Source organism: Squalius cephalus, assembly GCF_949319135.1.
Source record: "Squalius cephalus genome assembly, chromosome: 25".
Classification (NCBI taxonomy): Eukaryota; Metazoa; Chordata; class Actinopteri; order Cypriniformes; family Leuciscidae; genus Squalius; species Squalius cephalus.
Genome location: NC_137146.1, coordinates 2,588,885 through 2,612,252, shown reverse-complemented (window position 1 = coordinate 2,612,252; position 23,368 = coordinate 2,588,885). Strand labels below are relative to the sequence as shown.

Sequence of the window (23,368 nt, the reverse complement as noted above, 5' to 3'; positions counted from 1 at the left end):
CCCAACCGCCAAACTCACCCTGAGTCCGTTTCACCCGATGCCTTTTTGTCTGAGGCTGTTTCATCTGATGAAATTTTTGCCACACCAAAAATCATCCCCGCCACGACTGCAGCTTCTGAGTGATGTCGGATATTGTGAGTAGGCTTCAAGACTTCTGAAGCCATTCGATAACTTAATATGAGGTACTAATGAATATTTAAGTCGTAAAGTTAAAGGAACTCATCTCTCTCGTTCTCAGTCATTCTCCATTCAGCATTCAAACAGCGTGTCACGTTCGGTTACGACAGTCAACACGATAAAACTCACTCCAAGATACATGTTGCCATTATTATACTTTATGTGCAGATAAAGGAATATGGTTTGGCATAAAATTACTTTATCTTGCTGGAGTTATATTCATTTTTATTGCTAAATCATGTGATCTTCTTCCCGTGTGTAGAGAGCGGTTTTTCACACGCACAGGAACTGAAATTTAAAACTGTTAAAATAAAAGGCTTAATTTTGCATTTAAAATAAGTTTATTCAGATGTGCGCAGACGTTCTCTTTCGCATGCACAAGGTTTCACATGCTTGCTCCCCTGATACCCGTCCTGAGTGCTCTCAAGCATCGACGGCTCGCTTGCTCAGCAACCCAGCGTTAAAATGTGCCATAATTCCAGCCAATCAAAGATGAGGGTGCTAAATCCTGATTGACTGATTGACAATCACAAGTCTACCTGCATTACCGACGGCGGAAGAGGGAAAAAACTAAATATTTTTTTAAATGCATTTTAATAAGAAAAAACATAATTTAAAACGGAAGAGGGAAAATTCATGGTGGATTGAGATGTTTGTTTAATGACTTGAACACTATTAACTTTCAAGTTCAAACGTCTACCACCCGACGACCACACTTAGGCTATGTAATTAAGTGGTAGTTCTAATGTCTTACTGAACTGCAAGTTCTGTAATTAGTGGAATTTGAATGTGACCGAGCTGGGGTCTCTAATGTTTTCAGAAATTAAGATGTTTTCAGAAACGAAGGATATACTTTTCCCCTTTTAGTGTGTACAAATGTTACATTACTCCCTTTAAAATATTTAAAAATAAAAAGCCATCAAATGAACGTAAAAATGTGATAACGGTATGCACTTCGTATCCTTGAAATTACTGAAAATGTGATAACGGTAAAATAATAAATGCACTTCGTATCCTTGAAATTACTAAAACAAAAACGTTCACAACAGAAATGTTTTGTAAAAAAAAAAAAAGTAAAGAAAATCATACTAAAAAAATAGACTGGATTACTAATCTTACGTAATATTTAGGATGGATAGTATGCACATTGGGATGCAGGCTTGTTCCTTCTCACTACAAAAAAAATAAAAAATTAATTTTATGGGTGTCATGATCCTGGTTCTGTCCTTCTCTTTTTCTTTCCTTTGTCTCCCTCTGCTAGCTGTTTTACGTCTTACTACCTCCTCTCTCACACATTTACGCACACACTCATTAACGCATCACCTCATCTCGATCAGCTGGTTCTCATTCACATCCCTCTTACACACCTGTTCTCAATCTTTCTCTTTTGTCTTCGCTATATCTAGCTCTTTCTTTCATGTCTGTGTTGTCGGATTATTGTTTGACTGTGATGCACGTCGATTGTTATTGCTCTGAAAAGAAACCTAAGTCCTGTCCTGTCCTGTTCAGTCCAGTCGGGTCCTGCTGTTTACTGTGCAACTGTTATCATCTGCTGTGACTCCTGTGAGTTACCTATTCTGTGCTGTACCCAGTGTTCTCCGTGGAGAATAGCAGAGGGTTCCACTGCTCACCAGACAATCGCGCTCCATCCTCCATGATCTGACTGAAAAGGGCACTTTCACGATTAAAGGGGCAGGGACTGACAATATGTTATTTTGTAGTAGATGGATGAAACAGGAGTGTCAATACATTAAACTCAATTTACTGAAATTGATTTCTGTATATTGTGTTTTTGTTTTGTTTTGTTTTTTTGGGTGGATTTATTATGGTACATTTCTGATACAACTAGCAATTCCCAGCCCGACCATTTGCTGTAATCATCAAGAACAGCAGCTTAATTGGAGATGGCAATCCTGCTCGATATCGTCTGCAAAAATAGACAGAGAAAATGGACAAGGCATATAGTCCTCACTTTAGATGAGCTCACACACATAGTTAACTGACCACTACTAAATGCTTTATAACTACCTGAATTACAGTAGAAATACATGTTAATATAAAGCATTTATTAACACACTAAGTAACTATTCCTATATGTCGGAATAATAATATGTATTTAAACAGTTTATTAATCATTTACTTACACTTTCTAAGTGATCTTATGAATCACTGACAACTCCTAAATAACTGCTTTGTAAATAATGCAATACTTCATTTAAAAATGATAAATCGATCATTAATAAAGTATGAAAATACAATTATTAAACACATTATAGATATGCTTATAAATCAATAATACAGCATTTATAACTGTATTTATAAGCTGCTTAATGTCTATTAATGCTTTATAAATGACAAACTAACTGTTTACTAATGCTTAACTAATGATTAATAGCGTACAGTTATTATAAAGTGTTACCAAATTGTCTTTGCAAAAAAATGTGATATTGATTAACTGTAGTATTTTACTGTTGAATTAGGCCAAACTCAGATAATCAAAATGCTGCGACAAACTCAACTGATTTATTGATATAAGTGAGATAAGTGAAAGCATTTCATATTCTCTCAGTCTGCAGGTTTTCATTCATAAGACAACTTTTTATCACCATTTCAAAGAGTCAAGTCAAGTCAACTTTATTTATATAGTGCTTTTCACAATACAGATTGTATCAAAGCAGCTTCACAGCATTAAATAAAATAGTACATCAGTGTTTGTTTCTAGTGTAAAACGTCCACGTTTGGTAATGCTGATCAATAGTATTGTTGATTGATTAATTAAATTAAGTATCCCCAACTGAGCAAACCAAAGGCAACAGTGGCAAGGAACCGAAAAACTCCATCAGGTGACCTAATGGAGAAAAAAAAAACCTTGGGAGAACCCAGGCTCAGTCGGGGGCTTTATTTTCTCTAATTCTCCTAGTTCTTTTTTTTTTTTAAATTTCTTGACTTTGTTTGAGCTAACTTTGCTTTGTTCCATCATTTTAACATGTGTTAATAACCTGGAATTATTTGCTTGCAACTGCTTCTGTTGCTGTAACACATCTTAAATAATCTTAATGGTTTTTGGTTTTATATTTTCAAGAAATTTAAAGAATCCTGCCATTCCTCTAAAACTGAGATTCCTTGATTTTTCCTGTGTCTTTTCATCTTCTTCGTCATCAGGTTCTGACTGACAGTTGTCAAACAGGAAATACTCTGGCTGATTCTGCTCATTCACTGCACACTTGACTTTAGCCTCTTTAACAGCCTTTAGTGCATTTTTAGGTGGAGCTCCATCTGAGTGTGTGAAGAGCAAGACAATGTTTTCAGAATTATCTCTCCCAAATAAAGACTGAACAGCATCAAATATGTATATTTGTCTGTAAGAGAGCCGATTTTGGGTTGCATTAATCACCAGACACACTGCATCTATTTCATGAACACAGTCATCAAATCTGCTTAATCTAAACAACCCCATGGCAATCTCTTTCTCAAGATCAATTCCATGTTTGTCTCCATGTACTAGTGTGTTGATGATAGTTAAATCAGTTTTACTCTCTTGTGAATAAAACCCATAAACAGTGATGCTGGAGGTCTGACTGTGAGCTGATGTTCGGTCACTCTGATCATCTGTGATCTCAAACCAAACCTTGTCTTCTCTCTTCACACCCAACATGTAGTTGATCATCGCATTAATCAGGGCTGTTTTTCCTGTTCCTGTTTCTCCCACCATCAGAATGGTGTTGTGGGGTTTGTTTGTGTCTCTTTTTCCAAAGGTCATTTTTCTATATGGTTCAGATTGATCCATATTGTCTGTCTTTGTTTGCAGACGGTATCGGGCAGGATTTCCATCTTCAATTAAGATGCTTTTCTTGATGGGAAATTTTTTGTCCTGCAATGTAAAGCATAAAAACAATAACAATAAAAATGTACATGTTTAAATGTTGTACAATGTTATATTTTGAAATCATCAAAAAAATATATGAACCAATATCCCTGATAAAAATATAGGCCCTTTCACATCAACCCAGACAATTTAAGTATTTTACATTTCTTTTTGGCTGAATGTTAGGCAGAATGTTAGCCTATGTCACCATAAAATTATGCAATAAAAAGGGAATTGTGACTGAGGATTAACTAAGCTTTGCATTCCCTAAGAAAGAAAAGGAAAAAAGTCAAAGAGAAGTGGATCTACATGAGGGTGAGTTAATGATGACAGTACTTTCAGTTTTGGGTGAACTATCCATTTAAAATTGACACTCTCAGTCAACGCCTTCTAAGCAGAAGACTGACCTGAGGAACTTCTCCTTGCAAAGAAGAAGTCCTGAGGCCAATGGCGTCAGACTTTTGAGGGCAGCCCCCTCCGGGTTGGAGCGGTGTTCACCTCATTACACAGTGCCCGCACCACTTCGGTGCCCTCAGGAGGTTGTTCTGCAAACCCCGCCACCCTTGGTGCCTTGGGGCGCAGTGGTTTCCAGCAAGCTTGTGATTCAATGTCACCACAACGCTGCGTCAGGAGGGTCGAAAATCAGTCAAATTTCCTGCCAGTATGCTTCAGGTCACAGAAGTGGCAACTCTAACAGGTCGTGCTTTCCTGCGGATTTTCCATCAACTGCATAATAATGTGCGGCATTAGAGGCAACATACAATTTGAGGGTGGAGGGAGACAGCCTTCGCTCCAACCCTTCTTGCAGAAAGGAAAGCACAGTACTGATCGAACATCTTCGGGGGTCTCCTCAGTGAGAAGAACATCACTCAACGAACAGGTTCCACTTCAGAGCATAAGTATGCCTCGCAGATTGTGCTCTCGCAGAAGTGATGGTGTCTACGACAGCTTGTGGTAGATCACCTAGAACCTAGACTTGGAGTTTCCAGAGGTCTGGACGCGGATGCCATACGGTGCCCTGTCTCTGAGAGAGGAGGTCCTTCCTGAGAGGACAGGGAATTGAAGGTCAGGGAATAGAACAACTGGCAATTGGATGAGTCCAGAGAGGCAAACAGATCTATCTGTGCGGCCCCAAAGTAGTCCCTGGGGCCACAGGCTGTCGAGCTCGGTGGCGGCACGATTAAGCAGGCTGGAGAAATAAATGGCAGGAAGTGACCTCAGATGCTTCTGACTCCATAGGAGGAGATGGCAGGCGAGTTGCGACATGACCACCTTGATGATTGATGTACGTAACAGTCGCAATGTTGTCCATACGAACCAGCTCATGCTTGCCAAGCAGCAGCATTTTGAGGCGGCTCAGCCGGGGTGATTGTTACACGGAGCGTGCCGCTCTACCATGCCCAGAACCATGCCCCCGGGACTTGACCGTGAAGCCAGTGCTGAAGCGGTCTCATATGAAGCAAACCCAGCAGCATGACTGTGGCTGTGGATGCCATATGCCCCAGGAGCCTCTGAAAAGTTTCAGTGGGACCACTGTTCTTGACAGTTTTCAAGCAGTTCAGCACTGACCGGACATGTTCCTCTCCATTCAGCTCCATACCAAGAATAGAGATCCTCTGTATGGGGGAGAGTTTGATCTTTTCCCAGTTGACCCGAAGCCCCAACTGGCTGAGATGCCAGAGCACCAGGTCCCTGTGCTCGCACAACTGCTCCTGACAATGAGCTAGTATGAGCCAGTCGTCGAGATAGTTGAGGATGCGAACACCACGATATCTCATGGGAGCAATGGCCGCCTCCGCGACCTTAGTAAAGATGCGGGGTGACAGGGCCAGTCCGAAGGATAGGACTTTGTACTAATACGCTCGACCCTTGAACGCAAAGGGCAGGAATGGCCTGTGTCGCGGGAGGATGGAGACATGAAAGAACGTGTCCTTCAGGTCAATCGCTGCAAACCAATCTCGGGGACGGATGCATTCAAAAATGCGTTTCTGCATTAGCATCTTGAACGGAAGCTTGTAAAGGGCCCAATTCAAGACACGCAGGTCCAAGATTCTTGGGTACAATAAAGTACGGGCTGTAGAAGTCGTATTTCATATCGGCTGGAGGGACCAGCTCCTTCGTCAGTAGGACTGCAATCTCCATGCGCATGACAGGGGCCCGTTCACTCAACACCGAAGTGAAGTAAAGTGAACACCCCTGTACCTGGGCGGGTGCCGAAGGAACTGAATCGTATAACCGAGTCTGATGGTACATTGGGAGCCAGCTGGACAGATTGGGAAGCGCTTTCCAGGCTTCCACAAACTGAGCCAGGGGGACCAGGGGCACCACAGACGTACTCGGGGTGGGCTAGCGAAGTGGATGACAGGGACCCGACCCGTCTCCACAGGTCGGCATTGGGTGCGTGACAAGGCTTAGTCGTAAGCTGCCGATTGACGATACAAGAGGGGGCAGAGGGTGGTAAGGCTTTGCTGGGTCGCACACCGCCAGTCTGGCCCTGTTGGGACCCAGGAACAGAGGAATTTGCTCTTTTTTGCAAATGTGGGTGCCGCTGGACTCCGGGGAGCCAGGAGCGGAACAGAAAACACAAACAAAACAAAACAAAGATTCTCCACCCGGCCCTCCTTCGGGAGGGAGGGAGTGGTGCGGTCATCTCCATCTCCCGGGCTGGGCGGCCTGTCTGCGGCCGGCTTCTCGCTGAGGCCTGGGTGGAGGCTTCTGCTGAGGCCTGGGTGGAGGCTGCTGCTGAGGCCTAGCGGGAGTGAGGTCGGCGACAGGGGGGCGCCCTTGGCGACGAGCAGGCGGAGGATCTGCCACCGGCAGACGGGTGGAGGCAGCAGCAGGCCACCAGAGCAGGATGTGCCAGAACACCTCCGTCTGCTTCTGGGCGGTGGAGAACTGTTGGGCGAAGTTCTCCACCGCGTCGCCGAAGAGCCCAACCTGGAAAATGGGGGAGTCCACGAACCGAGACTTGTCGGTCTCCCTCATATTGGCCAGGTTGAGCCAAAGATGGTGCTCCTGGATCACTATGATGGACATGTCCAGAACGACTGCACGGGCCGCAATCTTCATGCCACGGAGGGCAAGGTCAGTTGCGGTGCGGAGCTCACTCATGAGCTCACGGTCTGGACTACCCTCGTGCATGTCCATGAGTGCCTTGGCCTGGTGGACCTGCAGCAACGCCATGGCATGTAGGGAGGAAGCGGCTTGCCCACATGCTTTGTAAGCCTTGCCCGTGAGAATGATAACTTACAGACCTTTGAGGGGAGACGCGGATCACCCATCCTAGAGGTAGTGGTTGCCATACACAACTGCATCGCGACAGACCGCTCCACTGGAGGGATAGCCACGTACCCCTTAGCCATTCCTCCATCAAGGGTAGTGAGGGGGCAGGAGGTACTAAGCCGGTTTCGGGCAGAAAAAGGTGCCGTCCACAACCTTGTAACCTCCTCATGTAATTCGGGAAAGAAGGGCACTGGGGCTGCACGCTGAGGACCAGCACGGCCCGCCCCGAGATACCAATCATCCAACCGAGACGGTTCGGGACACGGTGGAGGATTCCACATGAGCCCGACCATCTTGGCGGCCCGTTTCAGCATAGCTAACGTTTCTGGATCCGGCTCGGGCAACGCTAAGGCCTGCATTTCGCACCAGAGTTTCAGCTTGGGACTTGGTGCTGGTTTTAGAAGGTTTATCTACGGCTCCCTTCGAGCCTCTTGACTTGCTCTCAGAGAAGTTTCTGACCCTAAAAACTGTGTTTCTTCTGACCATTTTTTTCACTAAAGAGAATAAGAGATCTTCAGGCCCTTTCGGAATCCCCCTTGTGTCTTGAATTTGCACCAAGCATAGTAAAAGCTTTCTTTTAACCTAAGCCGGGCTGCTTTCCGAAAGTCGTGACCACGTACCGCGCAAGCATTCTGTTCACCTACTTTCAAGAGACAAGACCAGGATAGCTGAACCTTGTTTGTCTAGTCAGAGCATTTGATACTTATGTCCACAAAGCTGCCCTTTGGAGGAAGCCTGATCAGCTGTTTGTCTATATTGGGTCACCTAAGAAAGGCCTCCCTGCATCTAAACAGACTGTTTGCAAATGGTTAGTTGAGGCTGCCTCTCAAGCCTATGAAACATCTGGCCAGCCATCACCTTTGGCCATTAGAGCTCATTTCACTTGGAGTATGGTGGCCTCCAAGGCCTTAATTTCTGGGATCTCCCTTCAAGAAGTTTGTGATGCAGTGGGCTAGTCCTCGCTGATCACATTTGTCAGGTTTTATGACTTGGACTGGGTGCCCCTGGATCACAAGTATTTATGTCAAAGCTGTTCTCAGTATTCACACAACAGGAATTTGTGTGTATGGTGTTGGGGGTTTGTCATTCCCAAAAGGGTCATTAACGCAGCAGGAGTTCTCTCGGAAGGAAACGTCTCAGGTTATGACTGTAACCCTAGTTCCCTGAGAAGGGATCGAGCAGCTGCATCACTTTGCCATACTTTCTGCATCCTTGTGATCGACTTGGCTAAATTGAAAATGATGCCGGTTATTCCTGTGTATGCTAGTTACGAAGTAAAGTAAGAGATCTGATGTTTGTTTGTATTTTATTTTTGCAGGTTATTTAGATCTCATATTACCAGGTAGTTTTGATTGTCTTTATCAACATTAGAACAACAGCCTGAGGTCAACTGATTATGAGCCAAAAATTCAGATTTACATAAATTATAGAACTTATGTCAATCTGACTATGGGACTAGAACTACATATGTGTTTGGCAAATGCTTTTATTACATTAAAAAACTAAAAACTTTTATATTAAGTACATAAAAAAATAAAAATAAAAATTGGAAACGTTTTACAATGTATTTGCTGGAATATTGTCTCTTGGCTATATTATGTAACAAAACAACAACAACAACAACTGTATTTTACCAATGCAATGCAAAGCTAGGTGAGATACCAAGAGACCAGTCTCTGGTGTCATGCCAAAGCCAAAATTTAGGTATCATACTAACCTACTATATTTCCCAAACTCTTCTTATAGCAACTATTTAAATGCCCTTTAATGAGATACAATCAGCAATGATTTTCATGTAGATATCAAAGCAGTGCATGATGCTTGTATTGACAGTAAACGTCATGTAAAAAGGCCTTGACATTAAAATAACAAAGTATTTATGTAGTAAAAATAAATTATTTCACATCATACAGTACCTTTGTGATTACTGTGATGACATCAGATTCAGCGGTGTAGTTGAGTTTTCCCACCACTGCACATTTAATATTGTACTCAGTATCTGGTCTGAGATCAGTCAGAGTAACTGTATTCTGGTTCTTTAACACAATTTGAGATGTCCAGTCTTTCTCTTCCTTCATTTTGTACAGTAATCTGAGCTCCTCTGTATCAGGACCCGGTGGAGACACTTTCAGAACCACTTGTCTATATCTGACATCTTCAACGATCGGACAGTCTGGTTTTGATGGAGGAGTGAAGAAAACAGCTTCATTAGATCCATTTTTATACAGAAGAATGCAGGAACCTGGATGCTTTTCATGCTCTTTTATGGAAATCATAAATTTACTGCTTTGACTACTACATGACTTCATCAGCTCTATAAACATGTTCAAATGTTCTCTCATTTTCTCCCTGATGCTTCCAGTGAGCCATGATTGAGACGCCACATCAGGTTTCTTCGGTGGATTTCTCATCATTTGAGGATTCATGTAATTTTCTTGCTCATTAAGCAACTCATCTGGCAGCTCAAGAGAACTGAAAGTGTAGCAAAACACATTCTCCACCTGAATATCAGACAAATAAGAGTCCAAGCTTGTGTTCACTTCGGCTCCAAAGTCCATTAACTGGCGAAGAAACTCATTAACGGTGTTTAATTCTTTTTCTTTCACTGTTATCCACTCTTTCAGACTCTTTTCATTGAATGGAGACTCATCATGAGCTTGAAGAAGATCCATCAGAGCACAAGACTCTTTCTCACAGGCTTTCACTGACTGGATCACAGATTTAATTCGGTCACTGATATCTTGTCGGTACATTTGGCAGTTTTGCTGCATATCATGTATTTTCTTATGAAGTGCACCAAAAGTTGTTTTCCTGGTGTTTTCCAAAAGTAAATTGCACTTGTTTTCAGTCCAACTGAGATTTTGGATAGCAGACTTTTTGGCCTTGATGAGATCCTGGTTTATGACTGTGAGACGCGTCACATCACTCTCTACGGTGTAGTCGAGTTTTCCCACCGCTGCACATTTAATATTGTACTCAGTATCTGGTCTGAGATCAGTCAGAGTAACTGTATTCTGGTTCTTTGACACAGTTTGAGATCTCCAGTCTTTCTCTTCCTTCATTTTGTACAGTAATTTGAGCTCCTCTGTAGCAGGACCCGGTGGAGACACTTTCAGGACCACTTGTCCATATCTGACATCTTCAATGATCGGACAGTCTGGTTTTGATGGAGGAGTGAAGCAAACGGCTTCATTAGATTCATTTTCATACAGGAGAATGCAGGAACCTGGATTATTTTTCTTTTCTTTTGATGCAACAATAAATTTGACCAATTTTCTATTGTTTAAAACAATCAAGTGTTTAAATACCCTCAGGTTGTTCCTCATAATCTTTTGGATGTCAGTTGTGAGCCAAGTCTTGTGTTCTTGTTTCTCATAATTTTTTCCTTTCGTTGAAGAACTCAGGAAGGCCTTTTGTTTAGAAAGCAGAACATCTGTCCAGCTCAATGATGTGAAAGTGTAGCTGACCAAGTGTTTAACTTCCAGATTCATTAAATTTTTATTGAGGTTGTTTTCTACCATTGCTCCTAAATCATTCAGTTGTGAGAGCAATGCTTTAATAATGTCAGATTCTTCCTCTTTCTCTTTCAGCCATTGTTCAAGAGCACTTCTTTCAAATGGAGATTCCTCATGATCTTGTAGAAGATCGATCAATGCTGTGTCCTCTATGAATTTTCCACGGATCTTTGGTAAGAGAGAGCCGAGTTTCTTCATGAGACTCAATCTGCACTGGTAGCAGTTTTTCTTCATGTCATTGATTTTGTCATGAAATGCAGTAAATGTCGAAGCTGGCGTGTCTGTCAGAAGATCACTGCATTTCATCTCAGTCGTACTCAAACTCTCAATAACAGATTCAACGTCTGAGCTTAAACCTGTGCTGATTTCATGTTGAAACTTTACAACTCTTGAGAAAAGTTTGTCCAAAGGATAAAGCCAAACTCTCAGAGGAACCACACGCTCTTTGTTTTCTCCCAGCAGTTTCGGAAGATCTTCAAAAACCTTCATAGCATCTTCAAAAGTGGTCGGGTTACGTGATGGCTGGAAGTCGCCATAAAATGTACACTTAAATTTTTGTGCAGCAGTCTTCAGATTGTCATTCAGATTAATGTTTGCACCAGCTGAAATGCCTTTTAACTTCACAAAGACAGCTTCTACTTCTCCTGCTATCACTCTCTTGTCTTCATCAGATGAAACTTCTCTATCAAAAACAAAGCAGGCGTCTGCTCCGTACAGCACTGCCGTCACTACATGTGTGGCAACGTCATTCTCATAGTGAGCCATGTCTCCAGAAGCAAAGTGGTTCATGATCAGTTCTTCAAACTTAGTGGTTGAATGATAATGTAATGTCAGTCTCTGTTGATTGAATGATTTCTTTCTGTCCTTGAGATAATTGGCAGCTCCACTTACATCGAGGAGTCCTCCTAAAAGACTCAGTTTCAGACTACCATCAATTTTCAGCAATTTTGTTTTTTCCTCAATCGAGTCTGAAGCTGTGACTGTGAAAACTGTATTGATTTGGGATTTCTTGCTTATGTTCTCCTTCAGCTGCTCTTTACTCCAAAGTCTGATTCCTGTAATGAAGGGGCAAATGTTATTTTACAACATTAAATAAAAATTTAAGTCAACATTTATATATTTTATTTATTTTTTAGACAGCAATTTAACAGCCCGTTTGCCCTACCCGACCTTTAATTTCATACATCATAGCAACACCACACTAGTTGTTGTTTCTTCACCTAACAGACACTTACTTATTATTTGGATATACATTTAAATAAAAGTCTCTGAGCAGGTGCATCACTAAATACTGTATGAGAAACATCCTGGATCAAACCATTAATGCCTAACATAATGCAGAGATATCTATATATTCAACTAATTTTAAACCAGCATTGCCATCATATCAGATCTAAGAGTTATGGGTGCTGAGAAAGATTTTTATTTCGGTCTGTAGTAAATTATTTTTGCAAATAAATTATTTTTCTCTTTTAAAACCCATAAATAAAGAAGTAATTTTACATTCTTTACCCATGGGCCTCTAAAACTTTCAATGCTTCACAGATTTGGGGTAACAGCCTATTATCACCTGGTACGAGAGCATCTCTCCTGCAGTCATACAGCATCCCCAGCTGGAAGGGTCTCCCTAGAGCTGCAGTCTCTATTGAATTCACTCCCACTGGATCCATGCTAGACAAAACACAGAAAAGAAAAATCACAGTAACATTATAGATACTGATGGAGGTTTAACCCTGTATGCACTTTGCATACCATGAGGGGGGGGCAGCCCTGAGAGACCTTACGACAGCTAGGACCTCTTCCCGTAGCCTTCTTAGCTAGCTGGACGGCCCTCAGGTCGACCTGTCTCGCTGAAGACTTCGGTTGAGAGCGTCTATGCCCCCAAGCTCCTTGAGGGGGGGCCCTAAAAGCAATGCACTCTTTTTGTGCCTGCCAGTATGAGGAGCTGGGGGCAGCCTTCTTTGACTTAGAGTGGCGAGCGAGATACTGCTTAAAGGCAGCGGATTGTTTCTTCGCCTCCTGAAACCTCTCGATGACCGAACTGACCAGTTCAAACAGGCCAGGCCAGCTGACGCTGAACAGGCCAGAAGGCAAAATCGGGGCATTAAGGAGAAAAGCCCTAGTCTGCAGCTAGGTTGGACAGACGAGAAGAATAAGTTTTTTGAAGAAGAATGGCAAACACAGGTGTTGAGACTGTGCTCTGTGCTAGGAAGCGCTCGTCCAACTTACTTTTTATCTGCGCTTCCTGCCTTTGATGTGGCCAGCTGATATTAAGCCTGTCCTCAACAATCTCCTTATACGCAGGGACAGGAAACAGCAAGGTTTATTCAAAGTCCCTGCCCTCGATCCTGGCCGCAGCACTCTGATCGGCAATGCATCAGTCTGACAGTCCTCAAGAGCTGCGCTCCCAAACAATGCACACAAAGTGTCCCCACCTGTTATAAATCTCGGACAGGGGTGCACACATCGCTTGAACTGTTCACTCGACATTCTTTTTTTTTTAGATATATATGTGAGACAACACCAAATAGGACTGACAACAACACAGAACGCTTGCTGAAGAGCAAAAAGCTAACTCTGTTGTGTGCCGGCGTCCCCTTTGTAGCTTCCGTGTATGCCGTCAAACGTTATGACACAAGACCAATCACGATTGGCTTAGTTTCATTCATGCTTTAGAGGCGTTACACTGAGGGGCGTTTCCCAAAGTGGCGTTCCTACGCAGTGCGAGTTCCCTCGAAAGGGAACAATCAGTGCTGGATGAAGTAGATTAAAGAAAATTTTAGCTTCAAACTCTAACATCAATAAGATTAAATGTTTGTCAAAAATAATTTGAAAGTTTACATTTGTAAACTTGAAATTTGATTATTGCAAACAGAACATGAAAGCTGAGATTAAGCACTAAAAATAATATTTGAAAATAAGAAAAGCACTTTCTTACAGTACATTCGGTTTTATTCCGATTCAAAATACAACTTCAAGTTCAAAAAGAGTTTAGTCCAGACATGCAAGCACGCAGTATTTAGACATGTGCTGGAGCCAGGTTTATATTGTTACTACAGCAGTTCATTCAGCCTGAAGTTACAGATTCCTTAAGTTTCATAATTTGTTCTGTAGATAATTGCTGGTGTGCTACCTTATTTATTTGTTAAACAAAGGGTGAATTTACAGGTTAATATTCAGTTTAAAATTTTGATTTTGATATTCAAATAATGTTTCAAAGTATCAAAGTATTTACAGTGCATAATAGTGTAGTCTTACCCTTTTGATGATTGGTGGTTATCTGTCATGTCTGGTTCCTCGCATGGGGAGTTTTTGAGGTTACCAAGCAATGTGTTGCTAAATAATAAAAAAAAGTAATTATTTATTTTTCCACAAAAAAACATTGTTTACAGAAAGAGGGAGATGGCTTGATTAGAAGGAAATGTTATTTCTATGGGAACGTTAAAGATCTCTCCTGAACCTTATGTATACATTTATTTGTTTTGAGTATTAGTAAATGATCCTTGTCATATTTAAGATTTCCCAAGCAATCAGTACATTACTCAATGTCACTGAAGTGCTAAACAAACCGATAACATACATTTGAGATGGTATTTCCACAATATATCATTGTGTATAAAGTGTAATGTCTTGACAGTAATCAAATAATACATTTAAAATTGCTCTACTTACTGTTTTAATGAAGCTTACTTGTTCAATTGACTTGAAACACTTGCAGACAAATAGATCAACAGGTGTTTTTATACTGAGGGAAACAACCTTATTATGGCCATGTGATTTAGAGAAATATTTGTTCATGCAAATGGTCACATCACATTGGAGATAAAGGTACCATAGAGGACTCATGGACTCAGGTACCATGATAGCTTTTAGATGTTCTGAAATTTTAACAGTTGTGTATTTGCTAGAAAAGTTCACTATGACAGAATAAAACAAATGTTACTTAACCTATCCAGTAGATTTTTCTCTGATGATGGTTTAAGTGTTTTGAATAAAGGACTTTCATTTTCTCCTACAGCACTACTGAATTTGACACGTACAGTGCATCTGGAAAGTTGTCAGGGATCAATCAGGTTCATTCACACCCACTGCACAAAGATCACAATCACCGGAGTATTAACCACTTGCACCTGTCGTCTAATCACACCACTGAGCATTATAAAGGAGCACACTTCTCATCCAGTCTCCGTCGAACCTTGAACTAGGAACCGACCTGCTTACTATCTCTCTGTGATTCCCAGATTCGTACTCACTTCTGTTCCAGTGTGACTCTACGGAATTCCAGCACAAGGACAATCCTCTGCATATTAATTCCTGCATCTGTCTGTTTCATTTGACGATCACCTGCCATTTTACTATTAAAGCTTTCTGAATCCTGCTTACCTTGTTGTCCTCGTGTATATCCTGACAGAAGGTTCGACCAAAACCGCCATGGATTCAGAAAGTCCCGCTCCTGAGAGAAATCCAGCCCAAATTCCTCTGCCTGAGTTTGACGAGCGCGGAGCGGCAGCCAGTCCCGCTTCCGCATCTGCAGCTTCATTTCCGTGGTGTGTGGCAAGCCCCATGGTAAAACCGGCGCCCTTCTCAGGCAGGGAGGAGGATTGCAACGGATTTCTCCTTCAATGTTCCCTAGCGCTAGAGGTACATCCATATAATTTCCCTACTGAACGCTCAAAAATCTCCTTTGTTATTTCATTACTCACTGGCAGAGCACTGCAATGGGCCGAAATCATCTGGAATCAGGCCGGTCCAGCCTTCAATTCCCTTCAGGCTTTCATATCCCATTTCAAAGAGGTGTTTGGCTGTCCTCTAGGCGATTCATCCACCTGTGAACAACTCTATCATCTACGACAAGGTACAAGTTCAATCACTGAATATTCCTTGAAATTTAGAACCTTGGCTGCAGCAAGCGGATGGAATGAGAAAGCACTAATCACCACCTACCGGCAAGGTTTAAATCCCGCTCTTCGATTGCAACTTGCAGTATATGATGATATTGTTGGTTTAGAGAAATTCATCCAGTTATCCATCCGTGTGGCCCGACGTGTTCAGAACTGTTATCCTGAGAATCGACAACCTGTACATCCTGTTTCTGTTCAATCATTGGAAAGTCCTTTTGCAAACGATACAGAACCCATGCAGATTGACAATACCCGTTTGACTGTTTCCGAAAGAGCCCGACGAATGTCGAATCATCTCTGCCTGTATTGCGGAGACAATACCCATTATATCAGCGTCTGTCCTGTCCGACCACCGCGTCTCTTGATGAGTTTGTTGTCCACCAGTACCCTTAGTGTTGCTCCATTATCTGCTACAGTGTCATTGATTACTGCTAACGCTAGTATTTCAGTTACAGCCCTCATCGACTCCGGGTCAGCGGGTAATTTCATCTCGAGCGCCCTCTGCAGGCAACTTCAACTCCCGAAGATCCACTCTCCAACCCCGTTCACTGCAAAATCAGTGACTGGAAAAGCCCTGAATCCCGGGTATGTGAAATATCAAGTCAAACCCATCACATTACGAGTCGGGTGTTTACACGAAGAATCATTCACTCCTCTGATACTTGAAAACTCCACAGCAGCCATAATTCTGGGCAGACCCTGGCTCATACACCACAATCCCGTAGTTTGTTGGAAGAAGGGAGAAATTTTGTAATGGGGATCAACATGTTTCCCTACTTGTTTCCCTGAACTTCCCAAGCCAGTTTCTCTCTCTCCAGCGAATATTCCCATCGCTGTGACATCCATTGAAAGCCCTCGGGAAAAACAGTCTACAGACATTCCGTCCTGTTACTCCACGTTCGCCGATGTCTTCAGTCCCGAAAAAGCCTCCCATCTTCCACCACATCGATCCTGGGATTGTGCTATTGACTTGGAGCCAGGTGAATCGGTACCCCGAGGTCACATTTACTCCCTTTCCATCCCTGAACAGCGAGCCATGGAAGAGTACATACAGGAAGCCTTGAAACAGGGATACATTCGTCCATCCACCTCTCCAGCAGCCTCCAGTTTCTTCTTTGTCGCCAAGAAAGACGGAGGATTGAGACCCTGTATCGATTACCGGGCACTGAACAAAATAACCGTCAAGTTCCAATATCCCCTTCCTCTGGTTCCCACTTCTCTTGAACAACTGAGAGGCGCACACATCTTTACCAAGTTAGATCTCAGAAGTGCGTATAACCTTATTCGAATCCGCGAAGGGGACGAATGGAAAACTGCGTTCATTACCCCATCTGGCCACTATGAGTACCTCGTTATGCCATTTGGATTGGTCAATGCACCTTCCGTGTTTCAGGATTTCATGAATGAGGTACTCCGTGACTTCCTGAACAAATTTGTGATTGTCTACATTGACGACATACTCATCTTTTCTCCCAACGAAACTGTCCATCGACACCATGTCTTTCAAGTTCTCCAACGTTTACGAGATCATTCTCTTTTTCTCAAGGCAGAAAAGTGTACATTCCACCAAGAGGCTGTTCCGTTCCTCGGTTATGTCGTCAGCAAACATGGAGTGAAGATGGATGACGGGAAACTCACAGCAGTCACCTCATGGCCAACACCTCAATCCATAAAAGAACTTCAACGATTCCTGGGCTTCGCAAATTTTTATCGACGTTTCATCAATAACTACAGTACCATAACCTCTTCACTTACCTCTCTCTTAAAGGGAAAACCCAAGTCCTTAACCTGGACTCCAGAGGCAGACACAGCTTTCAACATCTTGAAACAGGAATTCACCTCTGCACCCCTTCTGCGTCATCCTGATCCAAACCTCGCCTTCATTGTAGAAGTCGATGCCTCCACGACCGGAGTCGGTGCCATCCTATCTCAACAGCAGGAAGATACCATCAAACCTCTCCCTTGTGCATTTTTCTCCAAGAAGTTAGCTCCAGCAGAACAAAACTATGATGTGGGGAACCGTGAGCTTCTCGCCATCAAGCTGGCTCTGGAGGAGTGGAGACATTGGCTCGAGGGTGCTCAACATCCATTCACAGTCCTTACTGACCATAAAAATCTGCAGTACCTAAAAGAAGCCAAGAGGCTGAACCCGAGACAAGCCCGTTGGGCCCTTTTCTTCACCCGTTTTCATTTCCACATTACTTACCGCCCAGGATCCAAGAACATCCGCGCCGACGCTCTTTCCAGACTCCATGCTCCCCCAGATCTCATTGAAGAACCTGAATCGATTTTACCAACATCGGTATTCATCAGCCCGATCCTTTGAGATATAGACGACCAGATCCAAAGAGGTACACGACGAGAACCACCTCCACCTGAGTGCCCAGCCAATCTTACCTATGTCCCACATGAATTTCGTTTACCTCTTATTGAGTCTGCACATTCCTCCGTGGGTACAGGACATCCCGGAACCACGCAAACGTTTAAGATCCTTCAACCACGGTACTGGTGGCAAGAGATGAGGGGAGATGTAAAACGCTTCATCCAAGGATGTCAAATCTGTGCTAAATCCAAGGTTCCCCGCCACTTACCATCTGGGAAACTCTTACCACTCCCTGTCCCTCAGAGACCCTGGTCACATCTGGGGGTAGATTTCATCACCGATCTACCATTATCTGGAGGTAACACGTGCATCATAATCATCGTGGACAGATTCTCTAAGGCATGTAAATTGATTCCATTACCAGGACTCCCCACGGCCTTCGAAACCGCAGAGAATCTTTTCAATCAGGTGTTCCGTCATTTTGGCATCCCAGAGGATATTGTATCCGATCGTGATCCCCAGTTTATATCTCGGGTCTGGAAGGCTTTCTTCTCTCTCCTTGGGGTCACGATCAGTCTAACATCTGGGTACCATCCTCAGGCGAATGGGCAGACGGAAAGAAAAGTGCAAGAAATAAACCGTTGCAAGTGCAAGAAAGAACCGTCCGAGGTTCTCTCAGTTAATTACTGGTTCCGAGAAAGTGAAAGGGTTTGGAACGAAGCACATTGTCATCTCCAACGGGCGGTCAACAGACATAAGATGTTCGCAGACGCTCGAAGAAGTGAAACGCCTACATATGAGCCTGGTCAACTTGTCTGGCTTTCCACACGGGACATTCGTCTACGCCAACCATGTCGAAAGTTAAGCCCACGATACATCGGACCTTTCAAAATTCTCCACCAAGTCAATCCGGTCACATACAAGTTTCAACTCCCTCCTCACTTCAAGATTCACCCTGTGTTCCATGTATCACTGTTAAAACCTCACTATCCTGCTGTTCTCCCTCCTTCCACAGAACCTGATCCTGACATGCCCCCCATTGAGGAAGATCCCATCTACACTGTTCGTGAAATCCTGGATTCCCGACGTCGGGGTGGTCGCCTAGAATACCTGGTCGACTGGGAAGGGTATGGACCAGAGGAAAGATCTTGGATTCCACGAGACGATATCCTTGACCCAACACTTCTCACTGAATTCCACCAACAGCATCCACAGCGACCAGCTCCACGACCTTGAGGTAGACCACCACGATGTCGGGGTCCTCGTTCCGCTGGCGCGGACCCTGGAGGAGGGGGTAATGTCAGGGATCAATCAGGTTCATTCACACCCACTGCACAAAGATCACAATCATCGGAGTATTAACCACTTGCACCTGTCGTCTAATCACACCACTGAGCACTATAAAGGAGCACACTTCTCATCCAGTCTCCGTCGAACCTTGAACTAGGAACCGACCTGCTTACTATCTCTCTGTGATTCCCAGATTCGTACTCACTTCTGTTCCAGTGTGACTCTACGGAATTCCAGCACAAGGACAATCCTCTGCATATTATATTCCTGCATCTGTCTGTTTCATTTGACGATCACCTGCCATTTTACTATTAACCCTCTGAGGTCCGGATTTTCTTCACATTGTCGCACTATAAACTTAAATTACTCCATCATTTATGGTCATACAGAAAAAAAGAAATATAAAAAAAGAATCTGTGATATTTCTCCTTTTGTATGTGTCCACTTACAATCAAATCAAAACATTGTGCTTTTGTAAAATAAAGAAAATAAACAGGGTGTGCGTTCTGCCTCTCCGCCGCGGTGAACTTTTTTTTCTTGAGCACGTCTATAAACTGAAACAAAACTCAGCAAATACTTGTCACACATTTATGAGCCATATACCTTTATAAACATTTAAGTGTGTACTTTTAAATGATCGGATTCAAAACGAAAACAAATATTCTCTGTTTAAGTAATTTGTATAAAACCAACAAGATGTCCAGCTTCTCAAACGCTTGCTCATTACAGATAATTTGGCCACGCCCACTCGCGCAAAAGACATTCACATGCAAATCTCCACATGGGAGCGAACGCGCTCGTTACCTCAAAAACAAAACACCAAAACACTTCACAAGTCTCTGCTTTTCGTCGAGCGCCGTGAGCTTACATTAGAATTACCTCAGAAGAACGCGTTTGAAAACGTGAAGAAAAAAAGGAAGATGTAAGGTAAGAAATTCTTACATATTAGTTTGTTATTGTTGCATAAATTTCACATTGCAGTTGAACTGTTGCTAGATATATGGTGAATATTATAATATTTAGACCCGTGTTTACTGTTACTGTGTTTGTGGATATCTGCTCAAATGTAGATATGGTAATCATAATGTTTTATATTTGAGCGCGATCGCGTTTGAATGTATCATATTTGGATCGCGATCGCGTTTGAATGTATCATATTTGGTGAAAAGCACCAAACGGCTTCATGTTTTTACTATTATCTCATGCCATATCATCATAACAAATGGAAACATTTGAAATAACATGATAATCAATATATTTTTCTCTAGCTTAGTTGTTACTGAAATATTTTGGAAGATTTATAGGCTGCTATGGTTATTGTTATTATTTTATGCAGCACTGCGCATAGCCTATGCCTATAAGGCACAATAAACCTGATGTTCATTATTATTGGAAACATTTATGTGTGTGTGTGTGTGTGTGTGTGTGTGTGTGTGTATGTGTGTATTCTGTGAATTTTAAAAAGCAATTTTAACCAGAAAAATCTAAAATTTATACCCAAAATCGTGCAGGCCTATAGTTTCTCTTGATATCAGTATGTTCACTTTTTTTTTTCTTTCAGGGCCCAGATGCCACTCCTGCTGACTTCAACATTCACATGAGTCTCTGTACATGAACACGGTAAAGTGAAAATCAAACACCTTGGAAATGAAAGGTATGTACAATGTTTTTAGGAATGGCACAAAGGTCTCTGTCTTTGGATAATAGTTTTCAATGAGTGCTTTTTTGACATTTGTTTTGTATCTTTGGATTATGTTGTGTTGTAAATAAATCCAAACAATTTAAAAGCCATTCTTTTTTAAATCTCCTCATTTACAGTATTGTGCAAGGTTGCTCAGAATGATAGGGCCCTGATAGCTCCTAATAGGGCCATTAGGGAGTGTCTTTGTCTTTCTCAGGTGAGAAAAGCTTACATATTAATGAGGTCCCGCATAAGGCTTTTTCACACAAAACACGTTGTAAAATTTTTAAATCAATATATTGTCTTATCTGAATGAGCAGTCAGGGTGATTTTCACATAGTTTTGGAGCAAATATTCTAGGCTACGTCATACAATTTTCAAAAGTCTTGTGAAGAAATAATCAGTATGTGTTTCATGACCTTATTTCAGTGAGAATTTTTTTTTGTATTTTCACAAACCACGCATAAATGTCATTATCTCAAAACAACAAACTTTTACACACATGCTGCTGATATATTATTGTAGCAGAGTTTGTGCTGAATACAGTGTAATTAGACTTTAGCCATGAAAATGTCACAAGTAACAGAAATAAGCACAAATGTCAGAGCATGTCAGAACACCTCCAGGGCCCAGAAAACAGCTCAGACCTCAGAGGGTTAAAGCTTTCTGAATCCTGCTTATCTTGTTGTCCTCGTGTATATCCTGACAAAAGTATTCCCAGTGCTTCACTTTTTCCACATTTTATTTCACAGCCTTAAAATTAATTATTTTCCTCAAAATTCTACAAACAATACACTATAATGACAACGTGAACAAAGTTTGTTTGAAATCTTTGCAAATTTATTAAAAATAAAAAAAAATATAGCTGCGAGCAGCGATTGCGGGCCCAAGCCGGTGGCACCGCCACCCTGGTGCCTTTAGTTACACTAAAGACCGCAGGGTGGCGATGCTGCCGGCTTGGGCCCTCCATCGCTGCTCGCAGCTATATTTATATATATATATATATATATATATATATATATATATATATATATATATATATATATATAACAAAAGATATATACATTATATATATATCAGACAAGTAATATTCTCTGTCTTGTCACTTCACAAAAAAAATGGTACAAATTGTACTACTAACTACTTAAACAGAGCAGTGTAATTTTAATACGTTAGGTTGACTATTTTATAATTATATTTTATTAGGGCTATAATGAACAGGCTGCGATGTCAAGATTGCAATGCTGGAGTGTGTGTGTGTGTGTGTGTGTGGCGTGGGCGTGATTGAACAGTGGAGACATAAAAATATACTTTATGGTGCTAACTTTAAAATTGAAATAAAATGCTCACGGCTGCACGGGCATTCATTCCTACTTCCATAGGAATTAATTGAAAATGCTCGCTCTGCTCCCAACCATAATCAATGTCAGTGCGGACGAACATATTTTACTTTCGTTTTTAAGTTAGCGATTCAAAAGCCCCCAGCGGTGTCACCTATTTTTTTACAGTCTATGGGTGTCACACGTCGATTAACCGGTGCTTATATTCTCACTGTCACATACCTAGTATAGGCCGCCTACCTGAAAGAGAGTTTAGCTTGCCCAACCATAGTAGCCTGATTAGAACGTCAATGACAAAAAAATAACTTGGGAATCACTAAAACGAGAGATTATTCTAATTATATTACATTAATTTTAAGTTGCAATCAACAGTTGATAATAAATGTATTACTGATCAATGGTAACAAGGTTGCGCTGCTGAGGCTCGTGCAGCTTCTCCAGGAGAAACGTAAACAACTGAGCGCAGCACACAAAAAAGAAACCCAGTTAACAACATACTGACTATAAAAATTACAAATATGGAGTTTTTATATATTTTATAACATGATAAGAGCAACCTCACTTGACGAGTAGGCTGTGTTTCCTGAATACAATCACGATTGAAACTGCGACGTTGATTTCATCAACAGGTTAATAAACAGTTACAATTAAGTCACTTACATTTAAGATGCAATATTGACTGTTTTTGTTCTGTTTCAGCAGCAAAAATAGTTAAACCAAGATCACAGCAGAACCATCGCACATCTCACAGCAACTTGTTTTCTCATTTCTGAATGATTCAGCATTTTGAATGAATCGGTTGACTCAAAGATTCAATGACCAATCCATAAACATCTGTCTCAATCATGAATGACTCAGTCATTCGAACGAATCGTTTGAACGAATGAATTAATGACTCGCTCATTAAGACGGTCGCCTGGCGACACCTAATGGCGGTTTAGTGTTATGTTTAAAAGTATCTTTCTTTCCAACGTGTGTGCACCATTATCAATGT

General features: G+C 42.0%; 1 protein-coding gene across 1 annotated transcript in view; it reads right to left on the bottom strand.

Annotated features, from left to right (window-relative positions):
• Positions 1-2,685: 2,685 nt before the first annotated feature.
• Positions 2,686-23,368, bottom strand: part of LOC307154045 (uncharacterized protein) — a 30,281-nt gene continuing 9,598 nt past the window's right edge. Inside the window, exons 2-5 of the mRNA XM_079863941.1 lie at positions 14,098-14,175; positions 12,410-12,510; positions 9,241-11,894; positions 2,686-4,048 (exon numbers count right to left, since the gene is read on the bottom strand). Of these exons, the coding sequence (XP_079720067.1) occupies positions 3,221-4,048; positions 9,241-11,894; positions 12,410-12,510; positions 14,098-14,126 (3,612 nt within the window). The 5' untranslated portion in view covers positions 14,127-14,175 and the 3' untranslated portion in view covers positions 2,686-3,220. The remainder of the gene's footprint in view (positions 4,049-9,240; positions 11,895-12,409; positions 12,511-14,097; positions 14,176-23,368) is intronic.